Genomic DNA, 27,990 nt, shown 5'->3' with positions numbered 1-27,990 from the left:
AGTGTGTGTGTGTGTGTGTGTGTGTGTGTGTGTGTGTGTGTGTGTGTGTGTGTGTGTGTTACAGGATGGTCTCAGCACACGAGCTGCTGAAGTGCCGTTTTCGGTGAAAGTCTCTGTGCCCCCCCGGTGGGGGCGGCTGGCGGCGCTGCTGCTGGCGGTGGGAGCAGAGGACAGACTCCTCAGGGTCTGAGTCTGAGTCTGACTCCACCTGGATTCTGACCTGGGGCACGGGCTGGCGCGGAGGCAGGTGTGAAGGAGCGTCCCCGGGGGCAAGGCTCGCCTGGGAGCGGGCAGGTGAGGGGGGGCAGGAGATCTTCAGGTGCAGAGTGATGCTGAGGAACAGTGGTGGGAGGAAGGGGGCGGGGGGTGCAGGTTACACCTCTACTCTCCATCACACACACTCAGAGGCCAGTTTATCAGGAACACCGGACCAGGAGTGGATCCAGTTTACTGCAGTAACACACAGTACTAGTACCAGGAAGTACCAGGAAGTACTCGGTGTACCTAATAAAGTGGCAGCTGAGCGTACTGGTCACAGACACAAGCTCAAGAATACACATTAGAAATAGAAGCTGTGGGTTGATTCTGTTTAGTTTTAACAGTTTGAGGCTGTTTTCTTATTATATGGAGGATTTAAGGAGTTCAGAATTGGTCTCACAGCATAAACAAAGACATTTCCTGTAGTTAGTTTCAGGAGTTCACCATGTTCTTTCTGTTTCACGTCGTAAACTGGTCTAGTTTTCATGTTGAGTGTGCAGGGAGGTGTGGCAGCAGGTGGGAGGGGTCAGAGAGGAGAGCAGCCGTGCAGGAGGGACAAGTGATCTGTGGTGTCTTGGTTTACAGAATCAATACGAGTCTTCACGCCTCTTCGGCCAAGAGGAGAAGGTGTGACTGGTTCTCTAAAAGAAAGATCCTGCCGTGACCCCCCAGCGGTGTGCAAACCGGACATGTGGACAGACTAAAGGGAAAAGTGGCACATCTTTAAAGGTGAGTAAAGGGTGACGACAGCGTTTATATCTGATGAACAATTCTGCTAAAACTTCAGGAAACTGATCAGAACAAATATTCAGAGTGAAGCCAGAAAACAGCTGATCTCTTCTGGCTCAGACGGATTCGTGTCTCGCTCCTGGCTTTTGGTGTTAAACACCGCAGGAGACGACACGTTTTAGATTCCTGTCCTCTCACAGAGGTGCAGTGTGGGTAATAAACAGCAGGCGGCGCCGCAGCTGCAGCTCAGAGACCCACTGGTCATCTAGTGGAGTAACTAATGATGGCTGTAACCTTTACTGATCATTGAGTGAACAAACAGTTACTTAAAGTTTTGTGTGATTCGGCCACATATTAACGTAATGTGTGTGAATTAATTACTTATATATAAGTAGAATGATTTCTGCTCTGGTTATTAAGTGTTAACCAGACATGACATCAGCCAATTAGGTCAAATATACATGCAAATTGGCTAAAACTAGATTTGCGATTAGATTGATTGTAGTTTACATCCAAGTCTGTCCAGACCTGAGATTAGTGTCACAGCGTTAACATCTCTGATGCTCATACTAAGCTAAGTATAGTCATACTAAGCCTTAAGTGACCTCTGACCTCTAAAATCTAATTTGTTCATCCTCATTTGTGCCGAATTCAAAGAACTTCTGTCACGGTTTTCCTGAGTTATCACCCAAAGTGAAACACTACAACTCCTGTTCACATCTCCCAAAGCATTGTGGGAGCTGTAGTTCCAAAGCGTTGCTAGGGGGAGGGAGGCGGGCGCAGTGGTTGTGAGTGAGCTCCTGACCTACCTTTTCATGCTCTGCCTGTGCGCAGTGCTCTGACTGATCTCCTACATTCTCTCTACTGTCTGTTTGAATAGATAAAGTGAGCCGGCCGAGTGTTCCCTGCTGGAGCTACGCTGTTTTTGGTTGTCTGAAGGCGACGGTGTTGGCGCCCCAGCCGGTGTTTGTGTCAGGTGAGTACATCAGATCACTGTAGGGCACGTGCAGTTTCAGCACACAGTACCTGCGGTCTAATTCGGTTTGATCGGACGTGACTGTGGAGTACGGGTTCATCTCCTGTAAGGAAGCACAACACGGAACAGAACGACACGTGTGCGGTTCAACACGGATACAAACACAGAGACAAAGATAACAGAGATGAACACAACCAAGAGAAATACTTCACACTATACTGTCTTTAATACCAGCTTATCTTTAATAACAGTGAACACAATGGCTACGTTTACAGGCACACGTTATTTCACTGAAGTGATTAGAGGCAGGCTTTTATTTTGAAACTCTGTCTTATTTTAATCCAAACTCTCATCTTTTTCTGTCCATCCTGACCACGTAGTTTTGGTGGTGCTGCTTATTACTGTAACCATGACGAAGTGGACGCAGCCTCCGCAGCATGATGAGACTGGTGAGTCCCATCATTATATTATAGATCTTACAGCCTAGCAAACTTCAGTATTTTGAAACCTGGGCCCTATTTTAACGTATTTTGACGTCTAAAAGTGTTGGAAGATGTTGGACTGTTAATCTAACATCATTACAGAGAGAGGATCCTTTTGTCTGATGTTGTATCGCTCTCTGCTAACACACCAGACTCCATTCACAAAAACAGCGATTTTAGCTCACAGAACACAGGAGTTGTTCTTATTAGTCATTTCAAACCTCAAATATGTAAAAACAGGGCCCAGATCTAAAATGACTGAATTCTCCTGAAGTTAAAAGTCATGTGAACTCTCCTGAAGTACTGTGTCACTTACAGTACCTCGACTGTGCGCCTGTAAAAGTAGCCACGGTCACATTTAGTAAAATACACCACCAACAAGAGCAGGAGGAGGAGAAGGGCTGGCGTACTCACAGTCAGAGGTTTGGTTTTGGGCGGGGGGGTTAACGGGGTCTGGCTCTGTTTGGGGCTCTATGGCCTCCATGGGGATCTTCACTGGAGGGGGGGCAGAGCTGTTGGGCTGGGTGACAGAAACAGGAGGTGGTCGGCATGCAGGACAAAGGACAGGACTGGAAATACTCTAGATTTTTGTCACGGTCAGAAAATATAACACATATTAGTCCTCTGTGTCTCCAAAAATAATAATCCGCCGCTGAAAATCTTTACTTTTATTATTGTTTTGCCTACTTTGTACCTAAAACGTGGTTGATTTTGGTCTTTTTGTGGGATTTGGTGACAGAAATAGAGAGTAACACCAGTTTTATCCTTAAATCAGAAACAGCAGAGGACATAATGGGGATAAATATAGCACATATGTGTCTGTGAAGTGTTGGGACACAGAGGGAGGGGAGGACGGACGGACAGAAAGACTGTAGTAAGTGTTGTACAGTGCCTTTTCAGCAGCACTGTGGGACAGAGAGGAGAAACGTACAGTATTAGTCAGAGAAAACAGACTCAGGAGCGACGCACCCACAACAGATGGAGCGACACACATTTAAAAACACGGCCCAACACCTCCCTCACCTCCTCATCGCTCTCCGGCTCTGCCACCTTCTTCTCCTTCTTCTTCTTCTTCTCGTCCTCCTTCTTCTTCTTGTCTTTGTCCGGCAGGATGTCGTCCAGCCAGGCCAGGTCGTGCTGCGAGAACATCAGGTCCAGCAGCTTCCGCACGACCATCAGACCCAGAATCTGAGCCCAAAAATCATGGATGTGAGTTAAAACAAGTTCCGTTTATGAACTTATGTTACATATGTGATGTAGGTTAGTGGTGTGAAGTGGAAAAAATGATCATAGATTTTGCTTAAAATAAGTTTCAGTGTCACCTTAGTTTAGTTTATGGTAAAATAAGTATGTTAGTTATGTTAAACGTGTTGAAATAACTCGATTCGTCGCTCTTTTTACTACATCACGTGACTTTCTCCTTTCATCAGAGGTCGCCTACGTGAGCAGCTCGAAGGACGCTCTACCCACCATCACCGGGAAGATGATGGCCAGGAAGGTGGACTTCAGGATCCAGAGGACGGCCAGACAGACGATCTGGACGAGGGTGAACAGGTGGACGCGCCTCAGCGGGACGTGACGCAGGAAGGAGAAGTCCGGCTGGTGCTTCGGAGGCATCAGGTACAACTTGATACGCTCCCAGAACTGGAACAGAAACACACGGGACGTTTTCTCTGCTGTCAGATTATCACTCTGAGCTCTGGTATTAATAATCAACCATTAGCTAACTGAAGACCTGTGGCTCAAAGGTCCCTCAGGTCTTCTCTCAGGTCACAGCTGAAGGAATCCTGCCGCACTTACTGAGGTGTAGTTATAGAGAGATTAGCTCATGTTGGCTCAGTGGTGATCAATGGTGACACCATTTGATCCAATGTCTCATTCTAAGATACATTTTTTACCAAATATTCAGCGTTCCTACGTTTTCTTTTGATATTCTGTCAATAAAAGAGATCACAGGACATTAATGATCCACACTGTTTTGATTTCCACTATTGTTCATCATCACAAGTGTTGTTTTCTTTCAGTTGCACCAGGAAATTTGATTTATTTATAGATTTATTTTGCAGTTTTAGACTTTTTGATTGATTGATTGATTGATTTATCTCTTTCCACTCTTATTGTTTCAGTCTGGACCAGGCGCTCAGAACATGTCACTGTCTCATCTTATCTAATATCTTATCTAACAGTGTAAACCAGACCTGCCGTGTCATAAAGGTGAATGAAGGTACCTGGATGCCGCTGAGCGAGGCCACTCCCATGTAAAGGAACACTCCGTACAGGACCGGCATGGGGATGAACTGAAAGTGACACAGCAGCAGTTAAAGCGGAAGCAGAAAGGAAACAATCACATGATGATCCTCCCTCCTTTACTCACCTGGAGGATGGGGGCGAGGAAAACGGAGAGCCCGGTCAGAACGAACACCAGGGTGCCCGTCAGCCTCTGCTCCCTGCAAAGGAACAATGTTTTAGCTTTAATAAATGCGTTCAGAGGCGAGGACTCGCTCGTGCAGGGTCACGGCGGCGGCGGTCCCACCTGACTCCCAGGAACTGCGGCTGCTCTCCGGGGGCGCTCGTCTCGCTCTCCATCTTCAGCGAGTCGATGTGCGCGATGGAGATGACGGTCGCGGCCACGTACCAGGGCAGACCCATGAAGGAGCACAGCGCCATCAGCACCCCCACCCAGAACAGGTCCAGGTGGTAGCCACAGCCCTTCTGCAGAGCGCAAACATGGAAAGCTTAATTAAATATAGTTTTATCATCATTATTTTAAGTATAATGAACTCTGGAAGCTTTCTTTTATAATATACTTAATATCACAGATATAATATTTAATTGACTTCTGATGACAGATTAACTGGTCAGATAGATGGAAGATAATAACAACAAATGCTTGTGAATCACATCTGATCATATTTTTATATCTGTTTTTGTTTTATATTTATATATTATATATATATTTATATAAATAATGACATCAGATACTTTAATCATTAGTTCATGATAGTTTTTCGTCATTTTAGGATACTAAGTCATTATTTTGAGAAAAAATGTCAAATTGTTTGATTTTGTTCTGTTTTAATAAATGTTTTAATACCTGCTGTCTTCTTTAATGTTGTATAAGGGTGAACACTGCCAACCTCTACACTGTCAAGAACTCCACAATCCTTCAGCTAGCTATCAATGTGGTCATTTTGTCATTACCTTTGATAATTATTAATTATTTCTGATAGCCAAATTGAACTTACTACTTGTTACACCCCAACAATACTAAGTCATAATTTTGAGAAAAAAAGTCACAAATTTGCTTCACTTTTTCTTCCGCTTAGGATACTAAGTCATTATTTTGAGAAAAAAAGTCACAAATTTGCTTCACTTTTTCTTCCCCTTAGGATACTACGTCATAATTTTGAGGAAAAAAGTCACAAATTTGATTCACTTTTTCTTCCGCTTAGGATACTAAGTCATTATTTTGAGGAAAAAAGTCACAAATTTGATTCACTTTTTCTTCCGCTTAGGATACTAAGTCATTATTTTGAGAAAAAAAGTCACAAATTTGCTTCACTTTTTCATCCCCTTAGGATACTAAGTCATAATTTTGAGAAAAAAAGTCACAAATTTGATTCACCTTTTCTTCCCCTTAAGATACTAAGTCATAATTTAGAGATACAAACTCATTTTGTGAACTTCAGACCTTCAGCTTGTTTTCTTTGCGGTTGACGATGACGGCGCTGATCTGCTGGTCCATGAAGATGAGGATGGTGACCAGCAGGGCGGGAACGGAGCTGGCCAGGTACCACCACCAGGGGTTCTTACCGAACGGCATCACCAGCCAGCCACGATCGGAGCGGGTGGGCTGATCACACACACACACACACACACACACACACACACAATAACGAATAATCAATACACAGTGCAGGTGAAAAGCACACATCACTTATTGTACGTCTACACTGATCATGGTGCAGATTAAAAACACTAGCATGCAGTAGTGGAAAGTACAAGTACAGAAGTATTATCTGGACTACTGGGAAATATTACTGATATACATTTAGACTCTTTAATCCAGTGGTTCCCAACATAGCGCTCTGGCCCCTTTAGAGGGTCACCTGATACATCTGAGGGGCCGTCACATGATCGATGGGAGAGAAAACTCAGCTGATGTGAAGCTGATTTGGACAATAATCATTTCTATTTTCATGTCATACAGTCGTGGTTCTTGAGGTCTAACATTAAGGTGCCGAAACAGAAGTATCCATCTATTTATATCATTGATTAAACTTCACTGATTGTTACAGGGTCTAATGGACTTTCTGTACTTTCCTATATTATCAGATGTATAAGCTGTAACACAGAAATGAGTCTATCTAGTCACTTACTTTGGAATAAAGCAGATATGATGTTAACCTTTTAATAAGCTGATAATCACATGAACTACTCAGATGGACTGCAGGGAGAAGTCCTGCTGAGCACACAGATGTCCATAAAAAGGACATTAAGGATTTAAAATGCTGCTTAACGGAGCTCAGATACAGAAATATGTCTAAAAGCAGCTCTGATTGTAAAACCGATCACCAGTTTAGCACAAGCCAAAGCTCTGACGCACCAATTTAGATTCATATTCTGAATTTTTCGGTGAAATTCTGCATAATTTTATGTCTTTGAACCCCAAATGTTTATCTGAATGAAAACATGTGACACATTTAAAGGGGAAATGTCTCTTCAGATGTTTTTAATATTTCATTTGTTCGGATCCACTGGTTTAATCTTTAATAACGAGCTCTACTAATAAACTGTGTCAAATCTTACTCTGAAAAGTTGAACTAAGCACCAGACTAAAGGCACCGCGAGCATGCAAACAGGAAAAGACAGACGAGAAGCTCAGAGTGTAAAGAAGTGAAATACCTTGAGCTCAGTTGGAACGATTAGTTTGGGGGTGTCTAACCCAATCAACATATCCAGAGCCACAAAGCACATGATTGACATGAAGATGGCAAAATCACTGATTAGCTTCCTCAGCTAAAAGAGCAGAGAGCGAGGAGGGAGCACAAGAGAGAGGCGTCCACACGAGGGAGCGAGGGCAGGAAAAAGAGAAGAGAAACGAATCATCACGCTCAGAAATCCACAGAAAAACCAGACCGCTGATTAGATGGGCATTAAAAACACGTCCGGGCGGTGACAGGGAAAGGAAAACAGGTCGGGAGGGGTGAGGTGAGGTGAGGTGAGGTGAGGTGAGGTGAGGTGAGAGCGGTGCTCAGGGAAGAGTGGACCTTGATCTCAGTGGGGACGTGCAGTTTGGGGGTGTCCAGCCCCAGCAGATAATCCAGCCCACAGAAGAGCAGGATGGAGAGGATGATGGCAAAGTCACTGATCAGGGCTCGGAACTGGAGCGCATTCAGGGAGAGGAGAGCAAACAGGTGGTACACAGGTATAATATATATATATGTTATATGTGGAGGGGGAGGGGGGGGCAGATACAAGGTGAAACAGGTGATATATGTGCTGCTGGATGTTGGGTGTTTTTCTAAACTGTCTAAACAGGACTGGTTTCATGCTTTGGTAAATAAATCTAATAAGATCTGGTGCACTGTGGGAAAGCAGCGGGGGGGTCTTACCTTGGTCGGGAAGTAGCGGCTGAACTTGAACTTCTTGAGAGAAACGGTCATGGAGTAGGTGCCGAAGAAGAGGATGAAGGACATGAGGGCCAGGTCGGGAACATACTTACAGGAGTTCCCCACCAGCGCGCCGCCATACTTTACACACTCCTTCTTACTCAGCTGACTCCAGTCCAGGTCTGTCAAGTTAAACTACGAAGGCAGGACGACACAAGAGAGAAGAGAAAAGACAAGCGATAACAGAAGAAAAGACAAACCAGAAGACAGAAACAGGAGCTGCTGCGCTCTTGAATCAGATCTTCTCACTGACAGGACGTCTGGGCTCGTGTTCATCACACATCTCAGCATCAACTCCAGAAACGTCCTCTTTCTGTTAGAGAGCGTGGCGTCACGCTTTTATCACATGTAGAGCCACAAAGCACACATGATGATGGAGTTCTGTGGTTTTCCTCTCAAGTAAGACTCATAATTCAGCTTTTCTTCAGTCTGAATAAAGACTAAATGTCCCTGCAGGATCTGAGGAGCACTGATCTGTCAGCCGTGAGCCGGAGGACATCTTCTCCTCACAAACACCTGTCTGTTTTTATCAAGACTAAAGATCTCTGCTGTAACATCGTCTCCTGACGCCTCTGAGCAGGTTAGGAACCCCGTGGAGCTCACCTGAACGTCAGTGGGATGAAAAACTGCTCCACTAAGAGGATCTTTGGTCTTTTAGGGGACGTGGGGGAGGAAAAACAAAGATAAATACTCTTACTAAACTTTGCTGTGCATGAAAAATGTATTTAATTTCATTGTAATTTCATCATTTCCTGCCACGAGATGCTTGATGAACATGGTCCAGAGTTCTTTTGGCCAAACATGTGAGAGACCACAACACATAGAGAATAAATCCCTGCGGTGCACTTTTATCTTACCTACAGAACCCCAGAGAGCAAAAGAAAAGGTTCAGGGATGTTTTCTTACCAGCAGAGTCATGTTATCGTCTGCGAGTGGAGCTGAAACATTCAAGCCCAGCGCAGATGCTGAGGAGAGAAAACACAAAGAAAATCTAATCAACGGTGGCCGACATGACGGGTAACACAAGCATTACTGACTCCCTGCAGGCTGGAGAGGCTCTGTGAAGCCTGTGGCTGCTCTACACACAAGTTTGTGCCAGCGTTTGTTAGTTTTGGTTGTTTTACAGGAGAGATTTCTCTATTTTTTCCTCTTCTCTTTAGTTTGAAGTCCTGATGAAGCAGATTTCCAGAGGTAAACTTTAAAAATAATACTAATTGAAGAGTTTTCTTTTGTTTAACTGGTCAAAACTAAGATTTGAAAGTTTTCAGGGGCTTTAACCTTCTCAGAGCCTCACCTGAAGCCTCCAGGCAGAGAGTGTTTGCTAAAAGGGTTGTTTTAAACATGATAAACCAGCTTCTGAACGTGTTTACTCACTTTGTCAGACACCATCCAAAAATGAGGCCGAAACAGACAGAACACACAAATCATCACAGAGTAAAGAGCAAACATTTACATCTGATCACCATGAAATATTTCATCAGTTAACACGCCAGAAGTTTCCCTGCTGATATCTTACAAAGGTCAGAATGTTGATGATGATAAATTGACAAATGCTGTAGCTGTCGACGATGTGAAATAACCCCAAATTATATATGATGCAGATCACATACACCACGTGTTAATTCCCTGCATTTTACATATTCTTGGTTCAAAATGACTGGTAGCTAAAATCACTATTTTTATGAATGTAGTCTGGTGTGTGTGCTGTTTGTGGTTAAACCAAAAGGATCTTCCAGGTCTCTCTCTGTAGGGATCCTTTCCATGATGCTGTCACACACTTAGAATAACACTCTGAGCCTGTCAGTGGATCAAACAAGCTCTTTTAGTGGACCTACTGTGATCAGGTGCAGTTGTCCCAAAGCTGAGGTGATCTACTGGACCAGTTCCAACACTTTTACTACCTACCAGTCATTTTGGACCAGAAATATGTAGAAATAGGGCCCAGGCTTGTAAATACTAGTCATCCTTTAATGTGCAGACATGAGATTGATATCCATCGTCTCATCTCCAGCAAACTTTCCAAAATGTTGAACTATTCCTCAAAGAATTCAGTTTCATTTCTAAATATTTTATGTCACTCCAGTGACCATTAACATTTTATGTGAGGAAAGACTTTTATCTCACTAATGATGCCAAAACATTTGATCACATTCAGTCCTAACAGTTTCCTTCAACAAATCAGAAAACAGAGCGTGTAAAGAAAACTAAAATAGAGTGTGAAGACTCACCTTGGTCCGGCGCGATGCATTCACACTTATAGGAGGTGATGTAGTCGGGCTTGAACCCCCGGTTGATTGGGTAATACTTCCAGGCTCCAACCTGTGAACAACGAGCCGGTTCTTATCTGGTGTTAACTGTGCCGTCCGTCTGAACGCTCGCTCCGTGACAACATGCTACCCACCATCTTCTTAATGGCGTCAGAGATGAATATGAAGGAGATGAGGCTGGAGAAGCCCTCCTCTGTGAAGCGGGTCATGTACTTGATAATGTAGCTGGCGTCCGAGATCACCAGCAGGAAACACTGCAGACACGAGTGAAGGCCGATCCACAGACGCAGCTCCATGTAGTCGATGCCGTTGCTCCTGCGGGCAGAGGAAAGAGCGTGTGAGCGGCAGCTGCTCACTTCACCTCCTCCCTGCTGTCCTGTGCTGCGTGAGTCTTACTTGCTGAAGTCATACAGCAGCTTCTCAAAGATCAGAATGGGGCCCGTTGAGCTGAGGATGATGAGCGGCTGCCCACCAAACACACAGAAGACAGTCCCTGCTAGAGCAGTGCCGAGGAAACTCTCCATCACCCCCTTGAGAAAAGGGAGAAGTCAGTTAACCTGTGAGGGGATTCAGCGACCTTCCTTCCATGACTACTAGGTATCAACACGGACTATTGTTGACAACAACAGACGAGACTAAATGTAGTTTAAAAAATGAAAATCTTAACAAAATCTCTTTTTTCTGTTTTTAATGCAGAAGCTTCCACTGCTCCAGACACAATATCCACTACATCTGGACTAATAAGATCAAATCTTATATAAATGTCTTATTTTTAGTGACTAAAAATAACAAAAAAATCTTGGTTTTGTCTGAAATGTTTAATATAATCCGACTGAAAGAGACTAAATGTCGACAGTTTCTAAATGACACTAAAGAAGTTACAGTTACAGGGAGATTAAAATGCCAAAATAAACTTTACAGACTTAAAAACAGGACTGAATATGATGGTTTAAAATGACGACAGCTAAATAAAAGCACACTGAACAGTAGCTGCAGTCGCTGTGAGGACCTGGTAGTTGTCGGTAGCGTCCCCCAGCAGTCCTCCAAAGGTGATGGCATTGGTGATGCAGCCCAGGTAGATGAAGAGCACAGCAGAGATGGACTGGATGTGGAAGCCGTCGTAGATGTCGCTACAGTACCACGGGATCTTCCGCTTGATGTCCAGCCATAATCCACCTGCGACCCTGTGGAGACAGTGATGAGCTCATCGTTAACGTGGCAGAGCCACGGCGGCACTGGACGCTGCGACGTGTGATTCATTCCTGTCGTACCTCCCGGTGAACTTCAGCTCCTCTCCAAGCTCGTGTGGAGCCGGAAACTCCTCGTCTTCTCCTCCGGCGGCCCCGCCGGCCGAGCCGTTCATTTGGCCCAGCTCGTTCAGGTTCAGCACCGACTTCCTGCAGGACACGTGGGAACAGAACGAGGCTTCAGGCGGAGGACGGGGCTCACGTTAAAGTATCTGTCAGGAACCATCTGGAGACATTAGAGAACCACCAGCTGAACCTGCGGCTCCCTCTCTGCCGTACAGAGCGTCAGTGTTTAGCTGCTCAGCCACAACTTCACTGTTCTGGTTCAATGTCACTGCTCTCATAGCCCCTGTAGCCCCGCTCAGCAGACAACAGACACTTTTAGCAGCTGAAGAGCCACATCTTTCCCTCAGTAGGTATTAGAGACCAAAAACAGAGCTAAAAGAGAGAGAATATTGAACTAACATTCATCAGCTGGACAGAAGCATGACTCGATCATGAACGATCATGTTGACCTTGAACTGCTGGACGGATAAAAGTTCACCATAACACTTGTTTCTGCTGCCCCCAAGTGGTTAAAACCTCCTAACTGCAGGTGTGTTTTGCAACTGGTTTTAAATGTCCTTAATCTGTAGTCAGTGATTTGATCTTTCTTTGTTTGCCATAACACCTTTTACTCATGACTCCACAGAGACCAGAGGAAACAGTCTGCTGCTTTCTCTGGCCACAGCTGATGGATTCAACTTGTGATTTTTACTGTAAATGTCGACTCAACATCCAGTTCAGCCATCGGTGTCACCACAGTGCTTCCTTCAGCACAGATATTAACTTAAGAGATCTCAGCGCCTTTCAGTGTAGCTACGTCTACATGCCTCATTTCTGCCGATGGAACCTTCTTGGGAGGTTCGATGCGTATCTTGGGGTCCCATTCCCCTGGAGGGAGGACGATAACCTCATCCAGAAACTCATCCACACCCGCAATCAGGTCGTCACGGTCCCTGGCTTTATAGGCAACGTCGCTGAACAGCTGCCAGGAGATAAAGAAACAGAATAAATGTGTGTGTGTGTGTGTGTGTCGTCCGTCAGGGTGGGACAGTGCCGGTCACCCACCTCGTCCACCATGAGCGTGGCGATAGCTCGGCCGATCTCATTGTAGGACTTGGTTTTGCCGTGAGGACCCAGCAGGATGAAGAGAAACCTGTCAGAGCAGAGGTAAGATGTGAATGAAAGCAAAGATGAACGCAAAAGCAAGAAGGGAGACGTGAGAGACGCCCACCTGGTCGGCACGGGGACCTCGGTGAGGCCTCCCAGAGTCGTGGCCTGAGCCAGACGCACAAAGGAGATGAAGGGTTTCTCCAGAAAATCCACCTCGCCAATCAGGACGTTGGATGCTTCGGCATCACGAGGAATCTTCTTCATGAACTTGTTCTTCAGCTGGAAGAAGAGACGGGACAGAGTGCAGATCACATGATCGAGGCCCGATGCAGCTAGATAAGCTAAACTTCTAGCATTTAAACTTTTTAGGGACGGGGATATTGATCATGAGGGTTGGGCCAATGTAGAACATCTTGAACCAGTTTGATGTTAAGCCCAAGACCAGACCTTTCTTCTTCTCCAGTTCAATATAAAGAGATGTTCAGCAGGGTTGTAAAGAAAGTAGAGGTTAGCATCCAGAGTCTGTGCGGCCCAGCAGATCTTTAGCTTTAGAGGCTAACAGGATCTATACAGAGTGTAAAGTCAAATAAAACCATTTTCTCCTGTTTGTCTGCTTGGTTTTTTAAGTTTTCCAGTTTTATACAGTGAAACAGTCACATGACAGTCGTTAGCCGTGCTGCATTAGCCTCCAGAGGCTAAAAACAAAGATCAGCAGCTTCATTTGTAGCAATAGCAGTTAGCATCCTGTGCTGTCGGCACAACCGGAAACTAATCGAACCAACGGGATCAAGAGGTTCTGAGACTGCAGCAGAGTGATGAAACTTTTAAAATATCCTGAATTATGAGCAGAGTTTGGTGTGAGAGCAACAGAAGCCAGAGGTAACGAGGAATACACAGTTCAGCTCCAGTCAAGCGCTCAACAATTTGGTGAACAAATCTTTTTGAATGAACCGATTCTGGTGATTAGAGACAGTGAAAAGAAAAGCTAGCTAGCACTAGCATCAGCTGACGACCGGTAGCCTACAAACCAATGGGTGACGTCATGGTGGCTCTTGTCCACTTTGACACAGTCTATGGCCGCAGCTCATTTGATGCAACCCTCCTCCACCTCCTCCACCTCCTCCACCTCCCCAAGGAGGCACGTGGCAGTGGAGTGGTGGGTGCTTAAATTAAAATCTCTTCATAATCTGTTAATGCTGCTTTCAGAGTCAATTCACCAACTGGTCCTCTCTCCTAACTTCTTGGTTACTCCTTCTTGGACATCTCAATCTCTCACGCTATGAACTGACTTATAATAATCTACTCGCTGTACTTTTCCCTGCAGCTCCAGTACAGTGACTCCTCGGCTGGGCCTTACATAACATGCTGTGACGTCATGTGCATGTTGGTCAGATCAAAGAAAGCTGGAGGTGCTGCGCCGGCTGCTGCGAACAAATAATTAAATCGGACTCAGCGGTCACACGACACGTTCATTTGTTGCTTTGAAGTTCTTGTCAAGATATTTAGCAGAATGATAAAAATGCTTCGACATCACAGCGTATTTCAGACTGTGTTATTCTACATCGGCTCAAACGGGGAAACAAGTGAAGCTTAGAAGTCTGCAAAGACACAAGCTGAAGTCCACACACGCACGCAGGTACACGCACGTACACACAATTAAACAAATGCCCACTTCAGGGTCCAGGCTGGCTGGATTAGAGGGATTAAGTGGTTCTGACGACTCATAAAACAAGGCTCAACTTTCCATAAAGCACAAACACATCCGTCGTTATTCTCCCACAGCCAACAGGAGATCGGCCAATCACAAACCAGCCACGACTCCACCTGTGGGCACAGCTGACTGTAGAATATAAAGGGCCATTCCACCAATTTGACGCATAAAGCCAGTCTACTTTAGGAACAGACCTAAAGGAGGCGGTTTGTTTACACGACGACAGCAACAGAGGAGAAAAGTAGCCTGTGTTTCTGTTTGGGGGATGTGGCAGGCCTGATATAATGAAGAGATGCTAGTGAACTGAATTATGGGAAATGTAGGCTCAAGTGCTTGGTGTGCATATCCCAAAGTGCTGCACAACAGTCAGGATATTGTGATCTGTGCTGCTTCGACTTTGACCAAATACTCTTCATTAAAGTGCAACACTAAATCCCTCCAGTACTCATTTAGATATGTTGGATTTCTTTCTAAATCTGCCACCACAGTGTTAAAAGTCATGTCATCAAAAGTACTGTTCTCTCTTTAAAGCCCCTCCAGACATGAGCGTGAAATCTTTCTTCGCCAACAACATCAAATATTCCTGGATAAATAAGCAGTAATAAGAACTAGATTTCTGAAAACAAAATCCTAAATATGAATAATTAAGTTTCACACGTTGCTTCATCAGGACCGTGTAGGTTTGAGCACAACGGATCCAAAATGTTGAGGTCTCCTGTAGGTTTAATCTTTGGTTTAAACCAGAGTTTAGGTTAAAGAACAACTTTTCAGATTTTGCTAATTTATCCAACAAGTGACGAGACGACCAGACGATCATTAGTTTGGGTCTTTTCATGGGGTTTCTTAACAGTAACGATATAAAAGCTGTACATGTATACACCAGCCGAACCCACTAAAGAACACACACACACACACACACACACACACACACACACACACACACACCATGCTCAGTGTTACCTGGTCTGTGCTTGGCGTGTCTGAAATATCATTCATGCTTCGGCTCTGGGCGTGATCTGGGAATGAACAACACACTTATATTTCATATTTCAAACAAAGAATTTCAGGTTTAAAACAGGTTTCAGTGCAGCAGTGGAGTCTCAGTGGGGGTTTATTCGGTTACAGCCGAGTAAGCAAGTCGAAATATGCAAATGTGGTCCAATTAAAGGGTTATAAGAACAATAGAGAGGGCATTCATGTGCTCAGTGTGTGCTAGAACCTTCTGTGGGGGATTGTTGTTTAATGACCAATTTCCCTTTTTATTCCTCAAAGCAGATTTGGGAACAAATGAAATTAAACAAAGAGAGAACAAGAGCATTCCACACGGAGCCCTAAAAAAAAAAAAATCCTTTCATAATCCTCTTCACCCAGATGGATCCACAAAAGAAATTAGCAAAGGTGCACACAATAGGATCAAAATCTCTAACGTAAACACACATCATGTCCATCACACTGTGTTCACACAAAGCCATCTCAAGTGGTGAAATCATGCAGCAGCGGGGAGTTAGCTGGGATTAAAAACAGAGAATAAAGCAGAGATGTTACGAAAGTGAGAGCCTACAGTTTCAATCTGGTCAATGAGTGCAGGTATGGAGTGTGTGTCAGTGGTGGAGGAGGCACTCAGAGGATTTACAGGCTGCACTACAGGTCTAATGTCCTGAACAAGTGAACAAAAGTTATTTTTACATTCAGTGCTTCTCACTAAAACTGTGAGTTTATACGTTCGCTGCATTTCCTTCCTCAGGAAACATTTATGAAGCTGATTGTAAATGAGAATTTTGGAAAAAAATGTGGAAGAAAGACTAAACATCTAATTCATTCTGATATTTCTGATTCGATGATTCTGAAATCATTCAACTAAGCTAGAAGTCGAGGCTGAAACACTTTGCTGAACTTTCTGGTTTTTGTTTTTATGAATTAGTGAACTTCATTTTACTGATGACATTTTACAGCCTTTAGAAAAACACTTATTAACAATAAGAAACGTGCTCATACACTTATTGTGCCAGAAGAATTGATTTTCTGTTAAGTTATTATTTTGTACAATTACCTTTTTTATTTGACCTCATACCTGTTCTGTTATATTTATTTAATCATGATGCATAAATGTTTTCTCTTAATGTCACATGACATTTTCCACCAAGTGTTCTTCAATTATCAAATGCAAAAGTATTCGTTCTGCAGTAAAACGTCTCCTGTGGCTAATATATTATTATGTATGACGGCTGACAGTCATTTACATTGTTGGAACTACTTCAGCCCAGTGGTTCCCAACCTGGGGGTCAGGGTCCTCTAGAGGGTCACCAGGTAAACCTGAGGGGCCGTCACATGATTAATGGGAGAAGATGTTCTGAAATCTGTTCTGGCTTTTATTAAATGCAAACCTGCTTAGTTTGACCTCGTCGTGACCAACTATCTGAAAAGCTGAGGGAGGAAACGTCTGTCTGCTGGAGCTGGTAACCACTCAGAGACATCTGAAACATGATGAGGACCATCCACACAAGCCCAAAAGGTCAGGAACCACTGGTCTGATCTGTAACTATGCACTGTTTTTATTGGCTCATATATATTTTGCTTCCATAAAATCTTAATGTGTCAAACAGGTTGAGGACTAAAGGTACGTGGTGACATTAAATGGAAATACTAAAGTAAAAGGCACCTCAAAATTGTGCGTAAGTAAACGTACGTACTTTCCACCACTGGTGTTTAGGCAGCAGTACAAATAGGAAGGTGGTGCATGAATGTGTGTGTGTGTGTGTGTGTGTGTTCAGACTCACGCAGGCGGCCAAGGCTGCTTGACTGCCGAGAGCGTAGGTCTTCTGTGGAGCGGTGGATCCCAGAAGCTGAACTAGTACTACGATTGAGATTAACCTGAGGACTACGGTCTGACAGAGCAGCAGCAGGGCAGCAGCAGCAGATGTGAAAACGATGAGCACAGAAGAGGCGATTTTAACGAGGAAAGGTGAAACAGGTGGCAGAAAACAAAGGAAGTATTAGGACGTAATCAGAAGGCTGGATTACTTTGGTGATTGCTGATTGGTAGTTGAAAGTGCACACAGACAGAGCGCAGACTTACTGGAAGGAGTGTTGGAGGACTTTCCTATATCTGCCAGCGAGCGGTGGATGGGTTTCTTGGTTTGGTGACGGTGCTTCCTGAGCAACACAAAGCTGATCTTCTCCTTCAGATCCGGAGGAATGAGACCATCAGATATCTGCCGATCCACGATCTCATCTGGAGTTCACAGCCCAGATGGACATACATGACCAATAAAGCAGATTTTGCATGGATTCAAACATTTCATTTAATAATACTCATTTCTTTAAAATGCAGTGAGGTGCATGTAGGGTCTCTTTCCCTTGTGAGGACATTCTGACATTTTAGATTTGACTGCAGCAGCCAATAACATTTAATGATCAGCTGTGACAACAAGGCATCGAAGCCCCTGTTTGCACAGCAGACTTGCGTCGGACTCACCCACGATCTGCGGCAGTGAGTAGCCCTCCAGGTCGAGCAGGATGCTGCCCGTCTGCAGGCAGGTCCTGAGCTCAAACAGGCTGTGGAGGGTCAGCGTGGAGACGTGAGGTTTGCTCCATCGTTCTCCTCCCTCCTCCACCTTCTCCTCAAACTTCACCCACCTACAGAGACAGGGGTCTGTTTTAAGGATAACTCTTGTTTTTACATATTTGGGGTTTGAAAGGTACAAATACTTTTGGAACTGATCCGGTAGATCACGTCAAGTGGCGGCCCTCATACAGGCTGCTTAGAATGGCCTAAAAATCCCTGTTTTTGTGAATGTAGTCTGGTGTGTGTGCAGAAAGACCACACACCAGACTACATTCACAAAAACAGTGATTTTACCAGGCAGAATGTGGATGTTTGTGTGACTGGTGTTTCAATGGGTTAGTTCAGATTGTACAGCAGCCTTTAAAACCACGCAAAGTCACACAGTAATGCAAACAAACTAACCAATCAAGGCAGCAGCAGACCAGCAGCTCCTGTGTCCTGTGAGGTTAAATCACTATTTTTGTGAATGGAGTCTGGTGTGTGTGCTGTTTGTGGTTAAACCAAAAGGATCTTCCAGGTCTCTCTCTGTAGGGATCCTTTCCATGATGCTGTCACACACTTAGAATAACACTCTGAGCCTGTCAGTGGATCAAACAAGCTCTTTTAGTGGACCTACTGTGATCAGGTGCAGTTGTCCCAAAGGATCATGCAGGCTGAGGTGAAATACTGGACCAGTTCCAACACTTTTTGTACCTACGAGCCATCTAGACAACCAGACAGGGCCCAGGTTTAAAAGTCTAAAGTCTAGTCTAAGTCTAAATGAGACAGAATGATTAGAGCCAACCAGCAGGACGCTGTAGTGTAATTTAAACTGTAGCTTTAATCACATGTAGTGTTTAAGCCCCGTCACCCAGCACCCATGATGTTTCGACCCTCGACCCCTAAATCCTTTCAAAAGTGACCCCAAATCCTAAACTAATGAAACCTCCGTCACTCTGACGCCTGCGTGTTTGTGGGACTGTCTGAGCGTGCACCTCGCAGACTCCTTCCACTCCAGCTCGCCCCCCTCGTGCTGCAGCGTGTCCATCTCAGTGAATATTGTGGGCGTCGGGGCACCGTCGTCCTCCCCCAGTATGTGGCGCAGCCGCTCTGCAGCAGGGGAGACTGCAGGATGGAGGCCAAACAAGAGACAGGATCAGTAAGTCAGAAGCATCGTACTATATAAACCAATCTGATGTGGCAAAGAGAAGAAATACTACTTTGTGACTTTGTGGAGGGACATTCATGGTCCCCAGAGGATGAACTTGACTTTGATAATTCCTTGACTTTTCTCACTAGCACCAACAGCAGGTTGACTTTTTTGGTCCAGACTGAAATATCAACAACGACGAGACAAACTGAAGACAAAGAATAAACTCTGGCTCAGATGTTCATGTTCCCCTCAGGATGCTCTTTTCACTTTTCATCCAGCGTCCCAAAGTCAGAATGTCGAGAATAAAGTCAAAGTATTTCAGCTTTACTCTCCACATTAGACTTTATTTTTGAAATATAAAACACTTATCTTTTCGTGGCCCTAATAATACCTGATATTCCATATATATTCACCCCAGGACTCAAAATAACAAAACTATTTATTAATGTTTTTTTGTATTTGTATAAAACATTTTTCTCTTTTAGCTGCATGTTTTGTGTGGCGTCAGCTTTGACCACAGGGAGAATTTGGCCGTCTTACTTTGACTCTTTCCACCTTGTCAAAGTCTTTAGTGAATCATGGCCATAAAACATTTTTAAAAAATGAATCCTCGAGTTTGCAAAATGTGTTTTATTGCAGATGTAACATATATTCTTCCTCATATCCTATGAAATACAACATTTCCAAGGTTCAATCTGAACAATTTGGATGAAACGACCCAGAAACAGCCACGACGAACCTAAACAATCCCCATTAGCCTTCTTTAATGAGCGAACAGGAGAGCCAGCTCCTCTAATGACTATCTGATATCTGATCAGCCAGCACCTTTTTCTAATTTTACTCTGAGTGGATCGATCCCCATTAACATCCAAGCCTGGAGGCGCTGTTCACTCACACCCAGACACTGTTAGTGTGTGTGTGTGTGTGTGTGTGTTGCTGGTTTCTTGTTTCAGTTTTTTGTTTAATCCAAAAGATTTTACAACAGTTCAAAGTTAAAAACTCAGAAGTCTGAATGCTGCCAGTTTCTACCTCAAGTGTCACAACAGTCGTGTGACAGCGACAGGCACAGTGGAGGAACAGTTATGTAATCCACGCGAACTACAGCATGCTGTATAATTACACCACAGTACAATGTTCCCCGATGCACTTTCCATTAGCAGCTCAGCTCTGATGAAGTCACGGCAGGTCTGCTCATGTCCACAGGCTGATGTAACCCCTGCAGCAGGAGATCAGGATGTTGTGTTTGCACTGATTCAGATCATTTGTTGGCCACTGGTTTCACACAAACACACACTGACGTCAGCTGCTTTAAATTACCTGTGCACTAGGTCATTGTTAACAGGTGGGACAGACAATAATATTATGGGATTACTATCAGCAGCAGTGCTTCTCTCTGATCCTCTCACTCGTCCACGTTACTACTACAGCTGGAAATAAAGACAGCTCCCAAAAGATAAAGCCAAAACATCTGGATCAGCCCCTAGACACTCGTACACTAACACCTGCATGTTAGCCACCACTTTCCATCAATACTAGTCTTATTACTATTCATAATTTAGTTGCCGTTGGGTCTCTCTCTTCATTAAACAGTTTGGTCTAGACCTGCTCTTTAAGCGCCTTGAGATAACGCTGCTACGAACTGGCACTATATAAATAAATAAAGATTGATTGACTGATTAGAAAGTCAAAATACACAGCAAATACATTTTTTCTAAAGACGGCTTCTGTCGGCTCTCTTCCTGCTGATTTTAAGGTAAATGCAAATAATGTAAATGTGTGATGTAAACTGCAGCAGCCACATCCTGTGTCGTCCATCTTTAAATGTAGACTGTGTCGCTGCGTGTCACTTTGATCATAAAGGTAACTGATTATTACTCTACAGAGGATAAAGGATCTATACAACGATAGAGATAATACATCTGCGGGTATCTCCTCCACCATCAGTTTGGCTGATGACCCTTCAACCAGATGTTGTGACGCCCTTGGACAGAAAGGGTGAAGCAAATCCTGTGGAGCCGATCGATTCATTCTTGTCACATGACCTGGTGTGAGCTCAGAGCATCCCTTCATCCCGGTGCGGATGGGATTTCAGTTTTGAGTCTCCATTGAAAGTAATGAAAAACACCTGAACGGACCCAATAAGAGGGAAGTCATCCCCCTTCTACTCAGACTGGCTGTATATGAAGTGAAACGTGTCGCTCACACAGGTCCTCTCATCTCTACGGAGCTTTTTCACATATTTCAGCCCCATTTCCAGCTCTTACTGAGTGTTTACTGCTGCTGAATGAAACATTTGACAGACTCTATGATCAATGCTTTGGTGAGTTTAGAGTTGACACACATTAATGCTGCTCCACGTCTGCTGGATGTTTATATAGACGACTGTCCACTAACACACGCTGTGATAATATGGAAATAGTGAGATTTCAGCTCGATCCACTGACCTCAAGTGGACAGAAAGATCTATTTAATTTGCTTTAAATAACAATGTGTGGATAACAGAACAGAAGATCCTAAACATGTCATGTTTATTATGGACTGCAGATTTGGAAACAACAGTAAGCAAAAGTTATGATCGTTACTGGTGGACAAACTGCAGAGAAAGAAAAATAATTAATTAAATCTATATTGCATGTAGCCAGTGAGCCTGGCTTCCATTTTACCAACCACTTCACTACAAGCCAGCGTGTTTCTGCTCTCTTTCCCAGGCGTTTCCCCCTCTTAGGCTGTCTTTACCTATTTGAGAGCCAGGTAGGGTCCAGCGGGAGGCCATAGCCGAGGGAGAAGACGGCCCGGGCTCCTGCATGCTCACGGGATCCTCTGAACAGAGACGGGGAGACCCACCGGAGAGAGATCCTCAGGTTTGGGCGGAGAAAAACAAGGCGTCTGGCTTCCTGTCCTCTTGTTGAGGTCGAGCGTCCTCAGTTCTCCACCATGAGACGGGAGAAGTTACACACTTTCACTCCTTCTCACGTTCGTCCTTTCTGCTCGCTTCCAGTTTTATTCCCCGAGCGAGTGTTGATGTTTTAATTAGCCATGTATGATTTGGTGCGTTTCAATTCAATCGCTCGGAAAAAGGTCTTCTCTAAGCTGCGGCAGAAATCCACTGAAATCTCCAAAGCAGCAAAGAGCCAGAGGCTTTAAGAGGGTTGACACACACCACAGGGCCCTCTAGTACTCTCCTCCCAGAAGCCCATTCACACACACTCATACTCACATTCTCAGACAAACACACACATTCAAGTAAAGCAAGGTCATCCTCACTAACATAACTTCTACTTTCCTGCTCTCGTGACCCCAGGAGTCCTGCGTCAGTGCCTCTGACCGTCCACCTCAGGCCTCGCAGCAAGTTAAAGAAAAATAGAAGAAGAAGAAGAAAAACACAAAGCATACCACACACCAAACACTCACAGTCACCCCAAATAACACACACACACACAGCTTGGAGTTCCTCAACTCTAATCAGCTTACAGGCTTCAGACTTCATGGCCCCTTGGGAACAGGGACCATGCTGCAAAATATTCATCACATACAAGCATGCACGAGCAACTTCTCCCTCATCACACACTCCTAATGCAGGCAGTCTTTTGGTTCATCTACCTAACATCACATGCCTCTCACTACTGTGTCTACACCCCATTTGGTACCAAATAGATTTGAGGGGTTTCATTTCTCCCCACTTAGACTGAAAATTCATTTGGTTCTTAAAGTTGCAGTAGTGAAGGTTTATTACTGAGGCAGCTGAACTTAGAGGGACGGCTCAGATTATTCTAAGTGTGCTTGTATGAGGGATTTATCCCATTGTCAGTGTATTACTTGCAGTAGATAACAATCAGTACGCTGTCAGTTTGGAGAAGAAGGCAGGAGACGGACACAGACGCTAAGAAATGTACTTCTGTGGACAGGGGCAGCCAAAAAAAGTTCCAGCTAAAATAAAAAACAGGGGCAGTTTAAGTGTAGAATATTTACACCCCTTTCCATAGGGAGCTAATGCTGTTCTCACTTTCTGTCTGCTGACTTCAAAGCCACCAAACTCCATTGAAAAAAATAGTAATTTTACCTTGCAGGACATGTGAGTTAGCTGTGCTACAGCGGCCTCCATCAGGAAACAAACATGTTGTTCGGATCCATACAAGCCTTCAAAAACAACAACAACGTCGCACAATAACACAAGCAAACTCTCCAGTCATGGCAGCAGTAGACTAGTAACTCCTGTGTTCAGCAGGGTAAAATTACTGTTTTTGTCAATGGAGTCTGGTGGCTTGGACAGTTCCCCTGATGGAAAGGGCTGTCTGACAGCAATGTAGGGCAGTGAAAATATTATGAATACAGCGCAGCTTTAAACCAGTATTGATTTTTTCAAGGCAAACCTACAGCAGTACATCACTTAGCGTCTGTGCCGGGACTCCTGCCTGCTTCTCCAAAGCGGGGACGTGCCGACCGACGTCTACTGTAAGTAACACACTGACTGAGAATGAACACCTCATACAACCACTCTTCAAAAAAACCCAAACTAGTTTTCCAAGATCACCTTCTTAGTTTAGTGTGTTAGCATGTTAACGGTCACTAATTAACAGGCTGAGGCTGATGGGAAAGCCATTAGTTTTGCAGCTATTATACACAAAATATTGGATAAATTAAGATTTTGACCTTTTGATGCCACTACATTAAATTTATTACACTTATCCTGAATGGGAAAGTGATATTTGTACCATATTTCATTGTAATTCATCCAACAGCCGGTAAGATATTTCGCTAAAAACCACAAATGCACATTTTCTTACCTCTCTTTTGATGTATATTATATTTATATCTTTTTATATTTTACTGATCTTTCATTGTGCCAAGCACAGTACTGAAGGGTTCGACAGAGATTTTCACTGCGCACTGTAGTAAATACAATGTGTGTATGTGAAAAAGCCAGCCGATCACCAAAGTCATTGTGAGGACTCACTGTCTGGGAACCATGAATGAGCGTACAAAGTCATCAATAGGCTGTTACTCATTCTATGGATGTCATGACGCTCTGATCGATAACACTGCATGCAGACAGCAGCGTTATAGACTTCTATAGACATCAATCTGTTAACCTGAGGGGTCGGCGTGCTCGTGATGCCCCGTGCTGCCCTCGTCATCGTCGTAGTGCTCCTCCCTGTCGTGGTAATACCCCCGGTGCGAGTGCTCCCGGTGCGCGTGGTGGTCGCTGTGTGAGTGCCGAGAGTCGCGGTCAGCATCACTGGCACAGGAATGATGCCTGCGCCTTTTCCGTCTGTGGGAGACTGGAACTGGGATGTAGACTGGCTGGGCCTCTGAGGGGGAAGTGACCAAAAAACACACTTTTAGGGAAAAGCTTTACATGTTTGTGACTCTCATGTCTGCGGGGGAAGATTAGCTCAAGTTAGCTTAGCATAAAGACTGAAAACAGGGTGGATTTCCAACAGAAAAGGAGTTAAACATTCCACACTTCTGCTCATGTTTTCTGGCTCACAATCGCTCCAACACAACTCTTTTGTTTTTTGGTTTTGCAGCTGCAACTTTCCGGTTTTGGGTCAGTGGCTTCCAGCAGCAGCAGGCAGCAGTTTTTAATGAATAAGCTCTGATAAACCCTCTGTAAACCACCTGCTCAGCACCAAACAGCACACACACACACAGTCAGAGACTAGCTGGTGAAGATTACGAGACATTTAGCTGCAGGAAAGCCAGATATTTTTCTCAAGAGTTGGTAGGAACCAAAGCAGAGATAAAAATGAAAGTGAATATTGGCCGAGAGATTCTGTTGCTCCAAATAAGCAACTTTATGCGTTTTGTTTTCCTAGAAATCTTAATTAATGCATGTTTGAGGGTCTTCATGTCAGTTCATGTTGGGCTTTAATAGAGTGTCCTTTCCTACCAGAGCAGAAACCATAAAAATGCTGTGCGGCGTGTGGCACCTGCAAGTCTGACAGCAGGTATCCTCAAAGTTTAGAGGGTGTGTTGTGTTTTTTTGTTTTCGAGAAGCAAAACAACACAAGAGCAGAGCTGTCAGATACAGATTTAAGACTGTGAGACCTCACTTACAGCCAAATCCATGGAAAACCAACAACACCACCTCTGTTTGCACCTATTACTGACATTAGCTAGTGCACAACTATGTGACTTTAAGTTAACTAACATAACTTATAATTAATAGTTATTCAACTGCCTTTGTTGGCTAACGTTAGCTAGCTTAGTGCACAGACATTCTTAACATGCTGACGACTGTGTGCTGTTGCCGTTAGCATTGATAGCAACTGTAAGCTAAGCTGGCTAACGTTACCTAGTTGTAACTTTTAGACGGGTCGCTGTGGACCACGTGAGGACGTGTGGATCCTGATGCTGCACTGGGACTGTCCAGTGTTTCCCTCCATTTTGACATCGTCACAACAGATTATACTGTAAAATCGAGCTCCCAATCTCAAACTCTAGTGCTTCCTGTTTACTTTTCCCTGACATTTCAGAATTATTACCCCAGAAAGGATCATTATCATTATTTCTTCTGGATTAGCTCTCACAGATGGGGTTAAAAAGCCCATATTGACATGGCGGGTGCAGCTACTGTAAGTGAGGCGGGACCTTGCTGAGGGGTCGATTGTCCCAAACAAAGTTAGTCAATCACATCACTGCACACCAAACCAACTGCCACATAGTTATCTTAGGACTTTTAGCGGCTTGAGGGCAGTCGTCCACTGTATTCAGTTGGTAATCCAGCTCACCGTCATCTTCGTCGTAGCGCCTGTGACCTCTACTTCGCCCTCGCTGCCAGTCATGATGATCCATCCTGAAACAGACATGCGGACACGAGGAGGAAGAGGTTTAGTGGGAAAATATGGATTCTGGTGAGAAATGGAGGTTTCAGAGGTTAGGGAATCCTCCTGGCCTTACAGTGACTCTTACTGTATCATGTGAGCTGCTGGTTGAGCCACATGGACACACATGTGCCGCGGAAACATCAACAGATCGGTAGAGGACGAGAGGAAAACTCAATGGAAAACCCCAGCAGCTCTGCAGGACCACGACCACAGTCTCATATGTTACATTTAAAAATTAGCCTACACAAGATAAAATCAACTGAGAGCCAACCAGGAGCTGGAGAACATTCAGAAAAAGCTCCTGGAACTTAAGAACCAAACTTCAACAACGTTTATTCAGCGAGTTTTACCAAGAAAACAGAGAACAAGCAGCATCAGAGAGTTACAGTACTGCTGGGCAGCTGTAAATCTGCTGCCAAGTACTTTTACTTAAGTAGTGTAAATGTTGAAGTACTTATACTTTACTTGAGTATTTCTATTTTCTCCTGCCTCTGCTCCCCTACATCTCAGAGGGAAATATACTTTTTATTCCACTACATTTATCTGATAACTTACTTTTCAGACTCAGATTAATAATATAAAACTTTAATGTTGCAGCAGGTGAAGGGTTAATCACTTTATACTCTACTGTGAATTGCCCCTTATCTTAACCTGTAAACATATTATATTATATATTTTAGCTGCTGATTAAATATTGTATCAATAATATGAATTTGATTAAATAATTAGTGCAGTAAAAACTAGAATAAAGTGGAAATACTTTAGTATAATCACTTCAGAATCAAACAGCACTTGAGTGAATGTGCTTAGTTGCTTTTCTCCACTGGTTTATTAATCATTAATGCAGAAAATGGTTACGACCCTTTATAAAAAGGCTCCTTATTAGAAAGTGGTTCCCCCACTATTGATCCCATGGAAACGCTCCTGCTTCAGTTCCCTCAGGCGGTTCAGACTTCAGACTGAATGAATGAACGAATGAGATCGAAGGTCATCAACATTCATCTCTGCTAAAAAGAGCAAAAACCAAAGGACTTCTACACATTTCTCTCTCTGTGTGTGTGTGTTTCTGTCCCAACGACAACAGGACACGATGGTGTAGATGCTCCCCCCCCCCCCCCCTTATCAGTCATGGTGCAGGTTTCTCTTCCTGAAGCTGAGTTTTCTAGGCTGATCAATAGATGTCATTTCTGATTGTTTACTAGTCCCTGAAGCCTGATCAGTGACTGTGAAGGACAGTCACATGAGTGCAGTCATGCACACACACCCATGGGCACAACCACACACACACACACACACACACACACACACACACACACACACACACACACACACACACACACACACACACACACACACACACACACACACACACACACACACACACACACACACACACACACACACACACACACACACACACACACACACACACACACACGGGGCATTATAACATCAGAGCTTGTTAATGATGTTAAAAAGGCTTCAGTAGGTGGTGTTTAGTGTTTTGGAGGAAGTAAACTCAACATTATGTTTACAAAGTGTATTCATGATTTTTGCCTAAGGACTTAATTGTTGCCTAGGAGACGAGCCTGGTCCACTTAATGTCTGACATCACCTGACAGCTCAGCTCCTCTCTTCACATCCTAGATACATAGCCAAGCAATGCCCAACGTGCTCCAGCACAATGTACCTGTACTTGTTCCTAAACATGGGAATCATATATATGGATGTTTATACATTAAAGGAGAACCTCTGTATTTTTAAATCGGGGGCCTTATTTGTACAGTCTTGGTGTCTAAATGAGTAGATGGTACAAAAAGTGTTGGAACTCGTCCAGTAGATCACCTCAGCCAGCAGCCACGTGATCCTTTGGGGCAACTGCACCTGATCACAGTAGGTCCACTAAAAGAGCTCGTTTGATCCACTGACAGGCTCAGAGTGTTATTCTAAGTGTGTGACAGCATCATGG

General features: G+C 44.1%; 2 protein-coding genes across 3 annotated transcripts in view; both read right to left on the bottom strand.

Moving 5' to 3' along the window:
- scarb1 (scavenger receptor class B, member 1) overlaps nucleotides 1-27,990 on the bottom strand; it is a 238,870-nt gene that overhangs the window by 156,702 nt on the left and 54,178 nt on the right. The window lies entirely within an intron of this gene.
- slc4a5b (solute carrier family 4 member 5b) lies at nucleotides 59-25,989 on the bottom strand. Its single transcript, XM_070850982.1, has 28 exons — nucleotides 25,926-25,989; nucleotides 24,800-24,802; nucleotides 24,285-24,503; nucleotides 19,037-19,166; nucleotides 17,973-18,133; nucleotides 17,553-17,729; nucleotides 17,275-17,382; nucleotides 15,458-15,513; nucleotides 12,908-13,065; nucleotides 12,742-12,829; nucleotides 12,504-12,658; nucleotides 11,656-11,781; nucleotides 11,394-11,568; nucleotides 10,781-10,914; nucleotides 10,519-10,699; nucleotides 10,346-10,436; nucleotides 9,024-9,082; nucleotides 8,061-8,252; nucleotides 7,716-7,829; nucleotides 7,351-7,464; nucleotides 6,137-6,298; nucleotides 4,979-5,157; nucleotides 4,820-4,892; nucleotides 4,674-4,742; nucleotides 3,916-4,089; nucleotides 3,469-3,633; nucleotides 2,014-2,066; nucleotides 59-332 (listed from the first exon to the last, which is right to left on the bottom strand). The coding sequence occupies exons 1-28, from the start codon at nucleotides 25,987-25,989 to the stop codon at nucleotides 59-61; spliced, it is 3,654 nt and encodes a 1,217-aa protein (XP_070707083.1).

The sequence above is a fragment of the Pempheris klunzingeri genome, chromosome 19 (assembly GCF_042242105.1).
Source record: "Pempheris klunzingeri isolate RE-2024b chromosome 19, fPemKlu1.hap1, whole genome shotgun sequence".
In the NCBI taxonomy this organism is placed as follows: Eukaryota; Metazoa; Chordata; class Actinopteri; order Acropomatiformes; family Pempheridae; genus Pempheris; species Pempheris klunzingeri.
This window is presented reverse-complemented; position numbering and strand designations above follow the sequence as displayed.

Coding starts and splice junctions, on each gene's coding strand:
- slc4a5b (XM_070850982.1), bottom strand. CDS start 25,989: ATGGATCATCATGACTGGCAGCGAGGGCGAAGTAGAGGTCACAGGCGC. Junction 8,253..9,023: donor ACGATAACATGACTCTGCTG/GTAAGAAAACAT, acceptor CTGCCTTCGTAG/TTTAACTTGACAGACCTGGA. Junction 333..2,013: donor CAAACCGAATTAGACCGCAG/GTACTGTGTGCT, acceptor ACTGTTCCTCAG/CATCACTCTGCACCTGAAGA.